Here is a 17,445-nt window from a genome sequence, read left to right as displayed (position 1 = left end):
GGAGCACTCCAACAAGAAAGCAGCAGCATTCACAATATGAGTATTTACAAGCTCAGACAGTGAACGACCTGCATATGCAATACCAGGACAGAAACACTGTCTCAGCACAGTAATAAAGGTGCTCAAGGACAATAAAACATCTCCTGGGTATTTTGCACAGAAATGGAAATACACTTGTATTGCCAACATAGATTCTTCAGGCATATGACAGAATAGAAAGATGAATGATTAGCAATATTTGGTTTAATGCCTGTGGAAATGAAAATTTTACCATTCAGACTAAAACAATACTAGAAAATAGATCACTATTGATCACGTATTCTGAAAGAGATTAAAGGTATGCTTCAATATCTAATTTGTCCTTACATATGCAAGTATGACCCAAGTGGAAAAATGTCCTCACTCCAATCATCTGATTTCACAAAGTACAAAGGAGCATGAGGAAAACAGCTACAGATAAAACTTCATGACAGATCCAGCATGCAGGTTTCCTGTGCATGGAAAGTGCTTAGACTACTTAATTTTCCTGCAGTAGACAAATAATCCTGAGAAGAGTGCTATTTGATCTGTGTTTTTATTAGAATAAGCAAACAGCCTAATTCAGAGTGTATGTCCAGGAGACTCACAAGAAGCAGTAACTTCTTCTAAGTAACTTAAACCATTTGTTAAGTAATTCTAGATCTGATCTATATTATATTTAATTCTCTCCAGTAAATAAGAGCCAGCTGCTGAAGTTGACAACTTTTTCATATTAAAAGTTTTTTCCTTATATTTAATTTCTAGAATGATATAGGTAATTTCCGTTTTAATTCAGCAAAGTTGTCACTCTAAAGGGCTGTTGTTTTTTGGTTTTTTTTCATTTGTGGGATGGGGGAAAAGGGTAAAAAATAATCTGAATTTTTTATCTATTTATTTACAGGATAAATATCTCAACATGCTTACTAGCTATATTAGCTCAGCCAATAATACTCTCCTACCAACATACTCTTTATCAGAACAACAACTGTACTTAAAAACTTAGATGAAGGCAGAAGGCAGCCTCTGAAGGCAGCTTTAAAAATAAATTTCTTTTAAAGCACCCCACACAATGCTGTTTTGCTACTACCTTTTCATTCCCTGACTTGGCTTGACACATCAGACTGCCCACTGAAATTAAAAGTACCTCAGTGGCAGAAGACTCTTCCATCACCATCTCTAAGTAACGCTAGTATTTTCCCATGATGACTGCTATTTGTCCCATTCCTGCTCAAACTCTTTTTAGAATGATTCAGTATGAGACCTGTGCTTGCAAATAAACTTAATTGGTATTGATCACACCCACAAGGCTTATTTATGTATTGACATAAAGGTATTCAGAGTATAAGTCTGGTTTCTGGGTACTGAAAAGAAGGAAGCAGCAATAAAATATACATGAACATAGATGATGAGGGTTCCTGTGCACAATTTAGGGAATGGCACATTTGAACACATAGATTACTTTGATTTATGTACACTCTGAAATACTGAAAAAAAGAATAGGAAAGAAAGAAAGAAAAAAGTATACTTTCAAGAAGAGCAACACAAAATTCAGGGGAAATTAAAAAAAAAGACAGCATTAAACCTTAAGGGCTGGAGGGACAGAGAAGGCACAGATTTTAGCTATATCACTCACCACTCATTCTTTTGTCTCACACTGATCCTCCTGATAACTCCTTTTGTGTCTTCTCCTCACACCTACATTTTCAAAAAATGTCAAGAATCAAGAGAGCATATGCAAGAGTGACACACGTTTCTGCCTCTCTGAACCAAAGCTTTGGTGTGGACAGCTGCTGACATTACAGCATTAAGGAGTTTCACAGGCTCTGTTGGCTTTTCAGACAGGCTTCAGTGGCAGTTCATCAGGTGTTTTGAAGATGTAATTTTAACGTTTAAGCAGATCCTAAACCAAAAAATATAATTACCTGAAAAGCAGGAATTATTAGAATGCAATGGGAACATGCAAAACCATGAGACTGCTCTCATGTAGCAGAATAGGAAATTACATGCTCATCAGAACAGACAGAGAGGCTTGTACACTGCAGAGGTTCAAAGCTCAACAATCCAGGCAAGCAACAACAGAAAGAAGGGGAAAAAAACCTCCCTCACTTTGATAAGTCCTTTCCACTGAGCTAGTATCTTATCTAAACCCACATTTTTATTTCAGGGATTCTCAAATGATAATTTCAGACACATTAAAATTTTCCAGTAGAAGAACACAACCACGGGTAGCGAATGTATCTGCTGAGAGTAGATCTACTTTTTAAATTACTCTTTGTGCATTCCTTAGAAGGTAGCCACAAACCTCAGGTTGAAAGCCTGTAATTTACTGCTTCTGACCTTGCAAAGACCTCTTTGTTCCACAAGTTTTATATGATCTTCAAGAACCTCCTTTACTTTTAAAAAAACCACAACATACACAGTAAGCTGAAAAATATCCCTGTGCATTTACTGGTAAGAAGGTTTCACATAATTTTTACCAGAGCCAGCAATTCATAGGAGTACATCACAGTGATTGCTCCAGCTCTACACACCAACTTGCAGAATAAACACCCATCTGACATTTCAACCAAAGCCTCTAATAGAAATACCAACATTATACTAAGAAAAAGAAATCAGCAAAAGTCACACCTGAACAAATAACCCAAATCCAAAGAACTACCAAAGGGATAAAAGGCCTGTATTCATTTGCCATGTGATGAAATACAATAAAAATGTGAAATTAGGTACTTAGAACTACTTAATAGCCAGAATTGTTATAGACCAAGGCTATTTTTCAGTCTAAATACCATTGGTGTGGATTTGTTTTTCTTTCATACACTGGAAACAAAAGTCAGGCTATGTCAGCATAGACTGCTAAATAAATCAAGGTCTGTTCAATACATGTTAAAACATTAGAGAGAAAAAGAACATTCCTTAACATATTTAGTCTTACTGCAAAGTGGCTAGGAAAAGAAAAAAAAAGAAAGGAAACTAATTTACAGGGGAAAAACTGTAAAGGAAATTTGAAGACCAATTCATTTATGAAGTCAGTAAAATTGTGAAAAGAGAATATGAAAAATCAAAGCAAACACTTAAACACAAGGGAGAATTCAGAAAAAGAATGGGGAAAAAGTAGTAGTTTTCCATGTATGTCTCCCTCAGTAAAACGTACAAGGATTAACAGAAAGATTATAATGCAAAGAAAAAAGCTGCAGAATTAACATTTTCATTAATCTTGCTTAAGGGTGATTTTTAAGTTAAACATAGATGCCACGCTGTCTTACTAAGAATTCAAGAAACCTTCTAGAAGAAATGTATATTATTTCTGAAAAGCAAGTTGGGGCTACATTTTAAAACTACAGAACTGCAATCTTGGCAAATGTAAAAGAAAATAATTCACTCACAGCAGAATTTACTGGCATTAAATCTGATGTTAGGCTGCCCACTTCAACCACAGAACCATTGAATATCCTAAGCTGGAAGAGACCCACAAGGATTGTTGAAGTCCAACTCCTGGCCCTGTACAGGCCAATCCAAAATTCAACTATGAATTTGAAGGACTCACATCCTTTCTTGAATAAATGCTTCAGTAACTGTAAACCACAGAAAATTAAACTGCAGAAGTATGAGGCCATCTATCGATACTTAGTGTTCATTCGAGAGCAATGGCATCAGACATGAACCCATCTCTGAGTGAATGCTCACAGCCCAGTCGTGGCATGGATTCTCTGATGCAGTGAGATGTACACACGGATGATGCTTTAGAAATAGATTAAAATCAATTGCCCTACTTGGGGCAATCCCCTTTCTCCTTTCCTCCCTTAGCTCCAAATACAAATGGTAACCAAAATGCTGCCTTTGCTTACTTGTCCTACAGATCTTAAAATGGTATTATAGCAAACTTTTTGAAGAACACACACGTGAGAAAAGCAAAGCCCAAGTCATTGTTAAATGAATTCAGGAGATCTCTGCTGCTTTCTGAGCTGTGTCCTTCATGAAAGATTAGACTTCCCCAAAGCCTGGGATTTGGAACTCTTTTTCCACAGACCATATTTACTCAACTGGCTTGTGCTTAATTTGAAACCAGATTCTGTATCTTCTTACCTGGCTACAACTCATGAATCAGAAACAAACAGCAGCTCAGAGACAGAGGATTAACTTCCTTGGAGCAGTACTAGATTAAGTAGAAGCATATAATCAGACCAGAGGATAAATCAAGAACTTCAATATGCCCAGTGATACAGAAATGCCTAAAACCCACAAAATAAGTGTACATTTCCCAAACAAATCTGGTCAAGTTTGGCTGACACTGCTGTGTGGCTGTAGTGACTCTGCAGTTCACTGAGCAAGCTGCTTATCTCATAGCTGTCTTGCTATGAGCCATACCTGCCTCCTTCTCTCTACAAAGCCAATTTCTGCAAAATGGAAATGGAACATTACAAAATTAGAATTGCAGCACTAAGATGCTGCATTTATTCAATTCATCTTGCATCACAAAACCTGTATGAACATAATGTGTCTCACTACAAAAAAAAAAAAAAAAAGAGGGGGGAAAGAACAAAGAAAACATTTTTAAGTATGACCCTGACCTTTACTATTTACAAACAAGATGTAAAAACAAATTAAATTCTACACTATATCAGGAAAGCATTAGGCATTCAGTAATGTAACGCCTTTTTTTGCTAAAATCTGGCAGGGCAAGGAAAAAAATAACACACCTCCTAAAAGGCAAGTGATTCTACTAGAAGATACAAATGAAGATAAACTATAGGTTTTTCTGTGTATCTAAATTACTTTGGTATTGAACAGCATGTGTAGCTTGAATGTTTCCTCCTTTTGGCTTCAGACCTACACTGTAATTTGATTATGGTAATTCTCTTTCCTGGTTTTCAGAAGAAACAATTTTTCATTCTGAAGTATCATATCAACAAAATCATAATACATTACCTTAGCAATTGGAAGTGTATCAATATAATAATCCATACAGTGATAACTGAAGTCACAGTTAAGTATTTAATCTCAAAAACTATCAAATGAGTATCTTGCTATAGCAAGTGATTCACTTGCTATAGCAAGTGATAGAAAAGGACAATATGTCAACAAAATTATTTCCCAGTCCTCCTGTGCAAATTAGAACACTTTGCTTTCCATTTCATACTTAAGCCGCAGAAACAGGAAATACAGCACATTTCTTTATATCATAAGGAATCCCAAACCTTCAGACCACTGCCTAATTCAGTGTAGGCCCCCAAAAGTAAATAGCCAGAGCAAGAAACAGCCCTCTGCTTTACTTTGAAACATTGATAAATCTCTCCTTGCCTGGAGGACAGCATTTAGTACTCCTAAAGCTCAGGTCATCATGTCATTAATTCTATTGTGCCCTCCTCAAAAAGTATTCCTGGAGCAATAGGTGGTAACTAGGAAGTGCACATCCCAAAACTTTTATCACAGGCAAAAATGAGAAATTCAGTTTTACCTTTTAACAGGCAAAGGTTAATGCAATAGAAAAATATATAGTCAAACACAGGAGAAAAGTAAATAACTGCTTCATTTCCTACAAACTAAATTTAGTGAAAGCAGATTGTAGAAACCTGGGTCAAATCACTGCACTGCAGAAGAGTCACACACAATTCAATGAATCAAAATATTTTGCCTCCTCTTTTCCTTTATGATCATTCAGGGAAGAACTTTGCTTAATTAGCTAATTTCCCCTTCATTAGTCTCTTTTTGTTAGAAATTATTTCAGATTTGTCTGAGGTCCCAGTTTCATGGCCTTGGAGTATTCAATTCAGGCATTTTAGAATAAGCCACTCTATCCCTGTCCTGTCACTCTATCTCCATGTAATGATTGCAACACTTAAATCATTACAGAAAGCATTTAGTGCAATTTTACAAGATAGTTTATGCATTCTTGCAGTGAAAGGCTGTCAAACTGCTTACCAGACAGTGTTCTTCAGTACACAGTCTCCATGTTCACAGGTGTGCCTTGCCATGCAAGGCTGAAATCACCTCTCCTTTGCACACTACAGACACATTTGCCACTTTCTTCTCCTGTTTTGTGTACATTTTCAGGACAAAACCATGCTCCATTTCAAATCCTCAGGGTTTATATTTTAACTTCTTCCTGTCCCTCACATCAAAAACAAAAAGCATGGGTACAGACATCACTGTAGACTACACATTCCAAATAGCACCCAACTTCTCTTCAAGTCAGATTCTACAGACCAGCCGAATTTCCTTTCCCAACACCTGATAAAATGTCAGACTTTGTTTTTATCTCAAATTCTAGGGAATCAGTACTTCTCTTGGACTGAGCTAATTTCAGCTGTGGTAATGACTGCCCTGAAGTCAGGTGACAATGCCCAGCTTGTTTTAGCTTCATCCCATGGGTAGCATATATGCAAAGACAAACGTACAGCGTTACTGTTTAACAAACAGGCTGTATGCTAACTGGGACCAGGGGAGGCTGACTATGAGCTTTGACTAATTGCTAATGGGTGAAAACATTAAAACTCTACCTGAGAACCAGATAAATAGAACAAGTAAGCAGACCACTATACAACAGAAAAGTGTTGTAACTATGGCAGGAAAGGAAAACACCAATGCAGTGACAGTATCCCACTGCAAACCAGTATCAGCAAAAGGACAGGGAGAACTTGGTTCACTTACAAGGAAAAGCTACACACAGTGACACCATGAGTTTATGAGATCTCATCAGATGGTATGGAAAAATATAAGGGAAAACAAGTCTGATTGAAAAATTTCCTTCTCATCTCACTATAAATTAAATGAAATTTAATCAGATTTAACCAAACTAGCCAGAACAACTAGCTCTGGAATCAGAGACAGCCTTCAAGTGTTCAAGTGGACAACTCTTATCTGTACCTTTATCCAAAGTTTGAGCAGACAGAACTTCACTGTGAAGTAAATGACTTTTGAAACCCTTCCTAAATCAGAAAGATTAGGAAAACCTATGGTCATCTACAAAAGCCTACACCAGTAAGAGTTCAGTAAAAGCATCCTCCTGCAGTTTTGTGTTCCTGTAACAAGTTGTCCTGGTTGCAGAAAGGGGTCAGAGCTTAGCATTGTGACCAGGTTGTTATTCTGCACCATACATGCCATCAGTGGAGGGTATGGTTTCCAAAGGAAAACCCTGGTGCTCCACTGGGAGTTGGCCATTTTGCCTGCCCAGCCATCATGCTGCCTTTGTCTGAGGACACAATCTACTGGAAGCATCCACCATTATTCCTGTTCCCAGTGGTGAACACCCATTTTTGTCACTAAAATACCTTCTTGTATCCTTTTACTATTAATATTGCTATTGTTACTGTGCCATGTCTTATTCTTGCTTTGTGCTTTCAGTAAATTGCTACCTCAACCCACAAGTTCTGCTTTTGCCCCTCCCTTACTGAAAGAAGTAAAGGACAAGTGGCTTACTTGGAGTTTATTTTCCAGCAGATGCTAAAACAGAACACAAGTTAAATAAAAAAAACATTAATATAATCAGAGGCAGCACTTGTGTTAATGAACAAACAACTTATTATATTTGCCCATTTTGTCATAGTCAACTTTTAAAAGTACACATTCAAGGCTGTGGTGTGAAACATTGGTGTCATCATCATACTCCATCTGGACCAGTTTTGTCAATGCAGCACTATGTACTTGGCACACAAAATTCAGACATTTTGGAAATACAGCTCATTTGAGAAGACACTTGCACATCATTCCAACACCAATACCAAATGCTCTGTAGGGTCAGAAAGAATGAATATATTAAGTTCACAAATTTGAGCATTTAAACTTATATATTCCCCTTAACTGTAGTGAATGATGATCTAAACCCTTTTCCATACTGAAGTTTTCCTCTTCTATAAAAACTTTTTCATAATTTTGACTAACAACATATTCTGCTTTCATCTGGGAGTTGATTTTCTTCCTATTAGCTGGTACAGCACTGTGGTTTGGATTTTAAAAAGACCTACACTGATAATACACTAATGGTTTTAGTTGATGCTGAGCAGTGCTTACTCCAAGCCAAGGACTTCTTTGTTTCTCACATTCTGCTAGCAAGAAGGTGTGCAAGAAGCCAGGAGGAAGCATGGCCAGGACAACTGAGCTGAGCTGGCCAAAGAGCTATTCCACACCACAGAACATCATGTCCAGTATATAAACTGGGGAAGAGTTGGCAAGGAGGGACCAGTTGCTGCTCTGGGATGGGGTGTGCATCCATCAGTGGGTGGTGAGCAAGGGTATTGTGCATCTCTCATCTTTCTTGGGTTCTACTCCTCTCTTCTTGTTGCTGTTGTTACTATCAGTAAATTTATTTCAATTATTAAACTATTCCTATCTCAATCCATGGTCATGGGTATGACCTTTTGTTCAGTTTTCTTTCCTATCCTTCTGGGGGAGTCTGCAGACTTTGGTGAGTGAACATCTGTGTGGTACTCTGCTGCTAGATGGAGTTAAATCAGGACACCATATTAAGCCATTTAGCTACACCTTTCAGTAACCTTGTGTGCTTTCAGACAACCACTGTACTTCAGTTCTTACAGTGAACACACATCTTCATATGCCAGGGCTCTCTCCACGTTAATCTTATCTTCAATAGGTCCAGTCAAAGCTAAAAATGTCTGTAAGAAACCAAATGTTTAAGATTCTGTCTCTGGTGTAACTTCCAAGCTTTTTGTTTCACATCCTCTAGAATGTTTCAAATCATAGGCCCACACAGTGTCTATTCCCTCTCCAGTAGTATGATCTGGAATCCAGCAAGGGAAAGGAAAGCGACAGGCAATGATTCTGGCATTACATTCAAGTTCTTCTTCCAGCTTCTTCTCCAGCTGAGGCATCTGTTGAGTTACAAGAAAGACCTCTCAGAAACAGTAAAAAACAGAAGCATTCTCTTTAGAATCTAATTCAGGTGTTCAAGAGAAATCCATTATTTGAGTAATTTAAAAAAAAAAAATCTTTGGAAAGTATTCATGATATATATTTTGGCTTTGAGGCCTTGACAAAGAATATCTAAAACCAGAAAATGGTTATTTTCAAATTCAAATTAAATCAAAACCCATAAATTAAAATGCTAAATGCTTAAATAAAAAAAAAAAACACAACTAAAACTGCTGGGAAAAGACTTTGCATGCTCCAATTCATGATTCTCTTCAGTGGGATTCTTCTCTGAGGGAATGAAAGTTCAGCCCCCTGAATTTATGCTATTTATGACACCCCAAGGTTCATGAGCTATTGTGTGATACTCAAAGGTCATCACGGTTCAAAATTTACAATCTAACACCAAGACCAATCCTGGGACACTCAAAACATCACACAGACAACAACCCAAAACAAACATTCTGCTGTCAGTCTATGGTAAAATACTGTTATGTTAAATAATATTGAAATTGAGCTTAGTTGAATCCACACCCCATTAACATAGGCATGTGAATCCCTTCAGCAGCATTTCATGAAAGAGAGTGTAGAATCATGGAATGGTTTGGACTGTAAGGGACTTTTAAAGGTGGTCTAGTTGAACACCCTTGACCTGGGCTGGGACATCTTTAACTAGATCAGGTTGCTCAGAGCCCCATCCAGTCCCCATCTACTGTCTCTCTTAGCAACCCGTTCCAGTGTTCCACCATCCTATTAATAAAATTTTTCTTACTTATATCTAATATGAATCTGCCCTCTTTTAGTTTAAAACTATTACCCCTTGTCCTGTCCCTACAGGCTCTACTAACAAGTCTGTCCCCATCTTGTTTATAAGCCCCCTTCAAGTACCAAAAGGCCACAATAAGGTCTCCCCAGAGTCAAGTCTTCTCCAGGCTGAATAACCCAAATTCTCTCAGCTTGCCTTCATAGCAAAGGAGCTCCTCTGAGCCCACTCCAACAGGTCCCCATCCCTCTTTTGATGGGGTGCCCAGAGCTGGACGCAGCACTCCAAGTAGGGTCCCACCAGAGCAGAGTAGGGGTGGCAGAATGCCCTCCCTGGCCCTGCTGGTCACACTGCCTTGGATGCAGCTCAGGATTGTGAGGGCTGTGAGGATTTCTGGGCTGTGAGTGCCCACAGCTGGGATATGTCCAGCCTCTCATGCACAGCATCCCCAAGTCCTTCTGGGCAGGGCTGCTCTGATCTGTTCATTCCCCAGCCTGTGTTGGTACTTAGAGCTACCCTAACCCAGGTGCAGCACCTTGCACTTGGTCTTGTTAAACCTTGTAATATTCCCATGGGCCCACTTCTTGTCCAGGTCTCTCTGGATGCCATCCTCTCCTTCAGGCACATCAACTGCACCACTCAGCTTGGTGCATCTGCAAACTTTTCTGAGAGTTCACTCAATCCCAGTGCTGTATGCCATTGATGAAGATATTAAGCAGGACTGCTCTAATACAGACCCCTGAAGGACACCAATTGTAACTGATCTTCATCTGGACATTGAGACCATTACCCTCTGAATGCAGCTATCTAGACAACTCCTTATCTACTGAACTGTCCATCCACCAAATCCATCTCTTCCCCACTCTAGAGAGCAGGATGCTGAGGGGAACTGTATCACATACCAACTGTCCTTGGTTGAATACCTACAGTCTAGCTTTCCTCTATTCACAAAAACTGACAAGATATGAAAGTCAGGGGAAATATCGCTACTTTTCTAGAACAGAGCAACCCCCTGACCAGTCAGATGCTCTTTTTCTAATAAGTGCTTTGCAAATTCTGCCATGAATTAAGTGAGAAATAAATTAACACACATAGACTTTAAAAGAAATTTCTTTTCCATCCCAGATAGTGATTATGTCCGAGGAATAAAAAGAAACCTAACAGATTTTGCCACATCTGTCCTTTGGAAAAGTTTGATGGTATGTTTAAGCAGATCAGCAGTGCACATCCATTTGGAGTTCCTTTTATTCTTATACATTGTATATATCTGAATGAGAAATTTTAACAGCAAACTCTACAGGCTACTTATGTTACATGTAAAACACTATTTACTTTGGTTATCATGATGTAATGTTTAAATATTAAAAAGAATTAAAAAGGCAGTAGCTATTTACAAATATAGCTGAATTTAAGTCACAAAGACAAAAATACACAAAATTTCACAAAAAAGATAGAAGAAACAAAACCCAAAAGAACATTATTAGAAAATAAGACTGACTAAAGAAAAGGTATTACCAAAGGCTGTAAAGAGCTTCCACTATCACATGCAGGGTGTGCCTTTGATATGATATCCTATTATAGCTACACTTAAGCTAACAATGGAATATTTTAGGAAAATTGCAGTCATAGATCTAATATACCAAAGAGTTACCTCCAAATATTTTTAATATTTTATCTCATTTCAGCCACACTGCAAATGCATTTAAACACTTTTCCTGCCTTAAACATCTAGAGAAATAAGCCTACTAGCAACTTAAACTAGAAAAATAAGCCTACTTTGCTGTCTAAAACTGAGTTGAGGCACCAGAAAAATTTTTGTTACAGAAAATATAAATATAAACATGGACTAATTTTTTAGGAGTAATTGTGAAAATTAGTGACACTGCATGTCCATATTAGCACAAATTGGAAAACATCATTAATAGTTCAGCCAAGTTTAGCCAAAAAGAATCCTAGCCTTGAAGCAGTCAAATTAGTTTTTAAGCTAAATATATAATTTACATTAGGTGTTATAATAATACTGTATCTTATGTGAAGCCAGGGTTTGGGAATTTTTTGGTGTGTCAACATAGATACATAGTTTAGTAAACCTTTTGTACAGTATATAATCAGTTAAAATACACAAGAGCTGCAAACATGAACACCTGGCAAGAATTCCATCATCCTCCCCTGAACAAGTCTCTCTCTACAATAACTCCGAAACAAACACACCTTCCCCCCAGATGCTTGCAGGAACAAGAGAGGTCTTAGTCTTCCCTGAAGATCAATAAATTCAGGTTTTTAAAGCTAATCTTGGATATGAAATAAAAGCACTGTGTGAAAGCATCAAATCAGACCAGCATTATTAAAAAGGCTAAAGAGATCTATTGTTCCTCAGTAAAAAAAGAAGAAATGCATTAAGGTTTCTAGAAAATTAATGTAGTCATTCAGGAGGCTGAGCATTAAGAACTTCCAAAGTAAATTCAAAGGGGATCATAAGCAAACGAATGCTCAGGAAACACAGAGGTTCATATGTCTGCATCTGTTGCATTTATGACAGTACTTTTGCTGAAAGAATTTAACTTAGTATTTACTGGATATACAAAAGTTACTCTGAGCCCTAGAGCTACCGTTTCTATCACAGCTGTTACTAATGTATCCCACTTTATTACATTTAAAAGTTAATTCAGTATGTCTGCTGGGTTTAGTCACATTTTTCCAGGGCATTTGTTTATTCCTAGTTTACTGAGCCAGCTTTCCTCACCAGCACTTTTCCCCTCGGTGCAACGGCAGAATTCCTGATCGCAAATCCAAATGTTTCCAGTGCCCCCTGCTGGAACTCAGGCAAGGGAGCACCCAGGGCTGGCAGCACGAGGAACATCCCGGAGCTCACTAATATCCCACCCATACCCACTTCAGTTTCCAATACGGACTACAACTGGAATCTGAAGTAGAGATTTATTTCTGGTGCCGTTGAAAAAATTAACAAGCAAACAAAAAAGCACAGAATAGGAAGATTTAACACTTCCTGTTACTGCTGCAGAAATGTTTTCAGTGTATGCTGTATGGTGTGGCATCACATAAAGCTCTTCACTCACTCCATCTCACACCTGCCTTAGCAAAGGAACAAGAAATACACAGGCACAGGACGACAGGATTGGGTTTCTTCAGCCTGGAAAAAGAGACAGCTTCAGGGGAACCTAACTGCAGCCTCCCAGTACCTTCAGGGAGCCTATAAGATGGAAGATGGAGAGGGACCTTCTACAGGCACATGTAGTGACAGGACAAGGGGGAAGAGCTTCAAACTGAAAGAGAGTTAGATTGGTATTACAAAGAAATTCTTCACATGAGGGTGGTGAGGCAATGGAACAGGTTGCCCAGAGAAGTTGTGGATGCCCCAGCCATGGAATTGTTCAAACCAGGTTGGATGGAGCTCTGAGGAACCTGGTCAAGTGTCCCTGCTTATGGCAGGGGAGTTGGAACTAGAGAAGAGAAGGCTACATGCAGACCTCATAGCAACCTTCCAATATCAGAAGGGAGACTACAGAGAAGAATCTCCTGATGAAGCTGGAGAGGGTTGCTTCATCAGGAACTGCAGAGATAGGACAATGGAGAATGGAAAAAAAATGAAAGGGCAAATTTAGGTTAGACATTAAGAAGAAATTCTTTACTGTGAGGGTGGTGAGACACTGGAACAGGTTGCCCAGGGAGTTTTTGGATGCCCCAACCCTGGCAGTGTTCAAAGCCAGGCTGGATAAGGCCTTGAGCAACCTGGTCTAGTGGGAGGTATCCCATGCACAGGGAGGGTTGGAGTTGATGATGTTTAAGGTCCCTCCCAATCCTTAATATTCTATGATTAGTACTGACTACCTTTGACCATCTGTAGGTTGATTCATTTTGCAGATTAACGTACTGACACTGAATGCCTTGGCATTAAAATAAATAAACATTGTAACAAATAATTAATTATTATAATAAACAAAATACAGTAACAAAGAAAAATAAAAAATAAATAGCAAGCTTACCATTTGAGGTACTCCAAAAACAACAACATTTCTATAATGAGAAAAAGAAACCTAAAATAAAATTTAGAACAAATCTTATTGAAAATGGCACTTAGAGAAATTCTCACCATTCTTTTCTCCTAATCCCTCTAGTTGCACTTCTTTCAATAGGAATTTAAATCAAAAATATGTAAGGAGATCCCTTACCAACTTTTCATCACAAGAATTTTCACATAAAGAAAACTTTATACTGCTGAACAGCAAAAAACTTCTACTGTCTGGCCAAGAATATGGAATAGCAATTCTAGAAGCACAGAAAGCATTAATTAAGAAAATACCTACATGACTTTACTAATAACTGAAGGGTTATTTTCACAACTCCTGTATATGATAAAATCATGTATGCTTTAAATTTGCCCCTTCTTCTGTTAAATGTCAGCTAGTTATAAAAACTTCCTGGGCATTCTAATGATCGAGTTCTTCCACTCAGTGCCGTGAAGTTCTCCTATGTTCCTTTCTGAACACAAATACCCCCACAGCCAAAATAAACCCTCCCACATAATTCATCAGGCCCAGGCTTGCTCAAGGAACCTCTACTGATAAAGAAAGCACTTTATTCAGGTGCTACTTGAATAAAGCACAAAAGCAGCAGAACAGCATACTGAGCCCAAAGAAACCAGATTCCCAGCACAAGTACTTTGCTCAAAGTCCAGTAGAGCACCTTGTGGTCAGACAGCATTTCAGCTTTTTCAGAAAAGTATTTCCAAACTTATAAAATCTCTCAATCATCCCAGATCCAGTCTTATGTAATTCACCACCCACCTTCCATAAGTCTGAAATATAGAATTTGGTGTTCTGATGTACTCCATCTCTCCAGGCACGATATCTGGAGTACCAGACTAGCCAGGGATTCAATTCATAACCGACAGCCTGGAATCCCTTTTTTGCAGCTGCTATCACCTACAAGGAAGAAAATAAATCTTCACTTTGAAACATAAAAAGTCTATTCACCTAAAGAGAAGCTCACAGTGTTATTTAAAATATAAATCAAAGGAAAGCATTTTCCTAAGTCACCCTGGGTTTAGCGCCCAACAGGACAGTTGTATAGTGAACAAAAATTGAAAACTACATTTTACTATTATTACTAGTCCAACTGAAATATAGTCAGGCAAACAAAATGAAAACAAACAGTCACAGGGCAAAGCTGTGAGCTTGCAGTACATCTGTGATCCATATAAAAGTTTAATTTAACACATTCATTACAGTGTCTTGGAATTAAAGAGAACCAACATTGATCACAGAGAGAACAGTGAAATTCACACGCAAAACCACTCAAAATTAGACCACTTATTTGAAAACCAGTGAGGGATAGGCACTTGAGCAGCTCCTGAATCAGAGCCAAAATTACATACCAATAGAAAGAGTGTGAAAGCAATCTTGATCTACACTGAAAAAAAAAAATCAAAAAATGCACTGATTTCTAGAATAAAGGTTTAAGACATAATTTAAAAGGTTACTGCAGACTTCTAATCAGCAGTCGCCTGATGAACCATCAATTACAAAACAAGCAAGGTGAAATCAGAAAGTACACATTTCTTAACAGAACTTCTCAAACAGCTTTACCTGGACTGTATATTTCACACTGTTAAAATAATGCATCTTCCATCACACACAGAGCACTTGCAAATTGACCAAAAGAATTTGACATTTTTACCACACTTGGAAGTGTGGTAAATATCTTCGTATTTATCCACTGATTACACCTGTGTAAGTGCTAAATAATTAAAAGCATTTGAACAGACTTTTTCAGGACATATGCATCAAGGAAGCACCAAGCATTCATTTTTAGGCACCTGGCTTTCCAAATAGTCTTCAGTCTCCATTTAGGCACCTATATATCAGAATCAATGACACAGTACCTATTGAAATTAAATACCTCTGATGAGAATCAGCAGCCACAATGATGAACAGAGAGGGCATCAGAAATTGCAGTTACCTCATGTCTAAGTTTTTTGGTCTTTTTCCTACTGAGGCACAATTCAAGCAATCTTCACACACTTGGGGTTCCAAATCAATTTTTTTTTTTTTTACATGGACAAATAGCTGACTCATTCACATAAAACATGGACAAAGGTAGCATTCAAGAACTCATGTGTTTCCATCAAAAACCACCACCCTGTTGGCAAATCTGACTTGAAGCAGATAGTTACAAAAAAGCACACAAAATGTCACAGCAACAAAAGAAAAACCAAATCATGCAATTTTCCACTATATCCTCACCACCTTTCACAAACTGGGGTTCAAGCAATACCCTGGAAACACAGTATCACTTTTCCTTTCATGATTCTCACCATTTCTCTTGGTGTTTATTCTAGTTTTACCACATGGATTCAGAAGTGGGGAAGCCAGCCGTGCACAAAGGTTTGAAGACTACAGTTCTAACCACACCAGGATTTTTATTTTTATAATCCATTGCTCACTGCCCATTTCTTTTTACACTTCTATCACCTTTATACATTAAGCATCTCACCTCACTTGCTGTAGCTACACACCTTTGTAGAATCACAGCTCTTTGTCAATCAGTACCAAGACTCTGATAGCATCTTTTCAAGTGAATGTATTGTGATTTCGTCCAGTCACCACAATGCCATTTTCTCCCCTACCTTGGTCAAGCTACAGGTAAGACTGCAGCAAAAAACTATTTATTACTCATCAAAACTGAATGTAAACCTTTCTCAGATTTGTTCCTTTCCATAAGACTCAGAGACAACCACCGGATGTCAAAGACAAGACGTTTTTAAGTGAGAGAAAACGCAGCCCCAGCACTTTTGGCACTTGTTTAAGAGGTGATCTAAAAGGAAGGCAACATCCATAACTTACAATGCGGCCATCCCCGCTACCAATGTCAACTAGGGAGCCACTTCTGTTTTCCAACATTCTCAGCACATTCTGGATCTGCGCGGCGGTGGCAGGAACGAAGGGCAGGCACACCTTCCTCAGGGCCGGAGTCACGAAGGGGGTGGCCACAGCGTAGAGGGCCACCAAGGTCCCTCCCAGACCGGCCGTGAGCAGCAGGCCCCAGCTGCTCCTCCGGGAGCCGCCTTCGCCCTCCTCCTGCGGGACCTCCTTCGCAAGCGCCTGGGTCATCGCGCCTGGGGACGGGCAGACAGTGTTCTCGCTCATTTGAGACAAATCTTGTAGCAAAGAGCTACGACGTTAAGAGATAGAAAAGAAAACCACCACAACACTTCAGCCAATCCCAAGGAAACGCTACAGCGTCTGAAAAGCTGAGGGACGCGAAGGCAGGAACGCGGTTCCCATTTAAAGCCCTGGCAGCGCGCCCCGAACGGCTCCGGGGCGGCGCAGGCAGGGAACTCCCCGCCACGGGGACACGTGCTGGAGTTACTGCTCCTCCTTTGCGGAGGAACTTTTCCCTGGGACACAGCGACACCCGCCACCACACACCCCGACTCGCCAATGACAAACCCAGCCTTACGCTCGGCCTGCAACAGTCATAGGGAAGGGCTGTACCGCTTCACTATGAAGGGGTGGGGGAACCGAAACCTTTCCGAAGGCGCCCCGGAGAGAAGCACCGCGCACACTTTTCCACCGTGAGTCTGTCTTCCCTCCTCCGCACTCACGTAAACCGGCGCAGCCCGCTGCCGCCCGTGCTCCGCCCATTCGGCACAGCCTCCCTCCTTCCCTCCCCGCCCCCGTGAGCCGGGCGTGCGGCCGCGAGCGCCGCGCTCCTCCCCCGGCGCCGGGCGGCTTCCAGAAGGCTCCGCTGGGGGCGCCACAAAGCTCCCGTCCGTGAAATAA

The 17,445-nt window shown here is 39.5% G+C and overlaps 1 protein-coding gene across 6 annotated transcripts; it reads right to left on the bottom strand.

The window, feature by feature from the left end:
• Positions 1–7,426: 7,426 nt before the first annotated feature.
• Positions 7,427–17,282, bottom strand: ATPSCKMT (ATP synthase c subunit lysine N-methyltransferase). 6 transcript variants are annotated; one of them, XM_053998810.1, is made up of 5 exons: positions 17,268–17,282; positions 16,507–16,778; positions 14,449–14,586; positions 13,648–13,698; positions 7,427–8,843 (listed from the first exon to the last, which is right to left on the bottom strand). In XM_053998810.1, exons 2-5 carry the CDS (start codon positions 16,771–16,773, stop codon positions 8,646–8,648), a joined length of 654 nt encoding a protein of 217 aa, XP_053854785.1. In that variant the 5' UTR covers positions 16,774–16,778; positions 17,268–17,282; the 3' UTR covers positions 7,427–8,645. The 6 variants fall into 6 exon arrangements, with proteins under 6 accessions (XP_053854785.1, XP_053854776.1, XP_053854757.1 ...); XM_053998801.1 differs by lacking the exon at positions 17,268–17,282 and adding an exon at positions 17,191–17,246; XM_053998782.1 differs by lacking the exon at positions 17,268–17,282 and adding an exon at positions 17,158–17,240.
• Positions 17,283–17,445: the final 163 nt, after the last annotated feature.

This window comes from Vidua macroura, chromosome 1 (assembly GCF_024509145.1).
Source record: "Vidua macroura isolate BioBank_ID:100142 chromosome 1, ASM2450914v1, whole genome shotgun sequence".
Taxonomy (NCBI): Eukaryota; Metazoa; Chordata; class Aves; order Passeriformes; family Viduidae; genus Vidua; species Vidua macroura.
The sequence above is the reverse complement of the archived record's forward strand: the minus strand, read 5'-3'. Positions and strand labels throughout refer to the sequence as shown.

What these genes read in the sequence shown, in the direction of transcription:
- ATPSCKMT (XM_053998774.1), bottom strand. Translation starts at nt 16,809, where the DNA reads ATGAGCGAGAACACTGTCTGCCCGTCCCCAGGCGCGATGACCCAGGCG. An exon ending in GTAGCGGGGATGGCCGCATT is followed by an intron (nt 14,587 to 16,506) that starts GTAAGTTATGGA and finishes TCTTCCTTGTAG; the next exon opens with GTGATAGCAGCTGCAAAAAA. An exon ending in ATATTTCAGACTTATGGAAG is followed by an intron (nt 13,699 to 14,448) that starts GTGGGTGGTGAA and finishes ATTTTATTTTAG; the next exon opens with GTTTCTTTTTCTCATTATAG.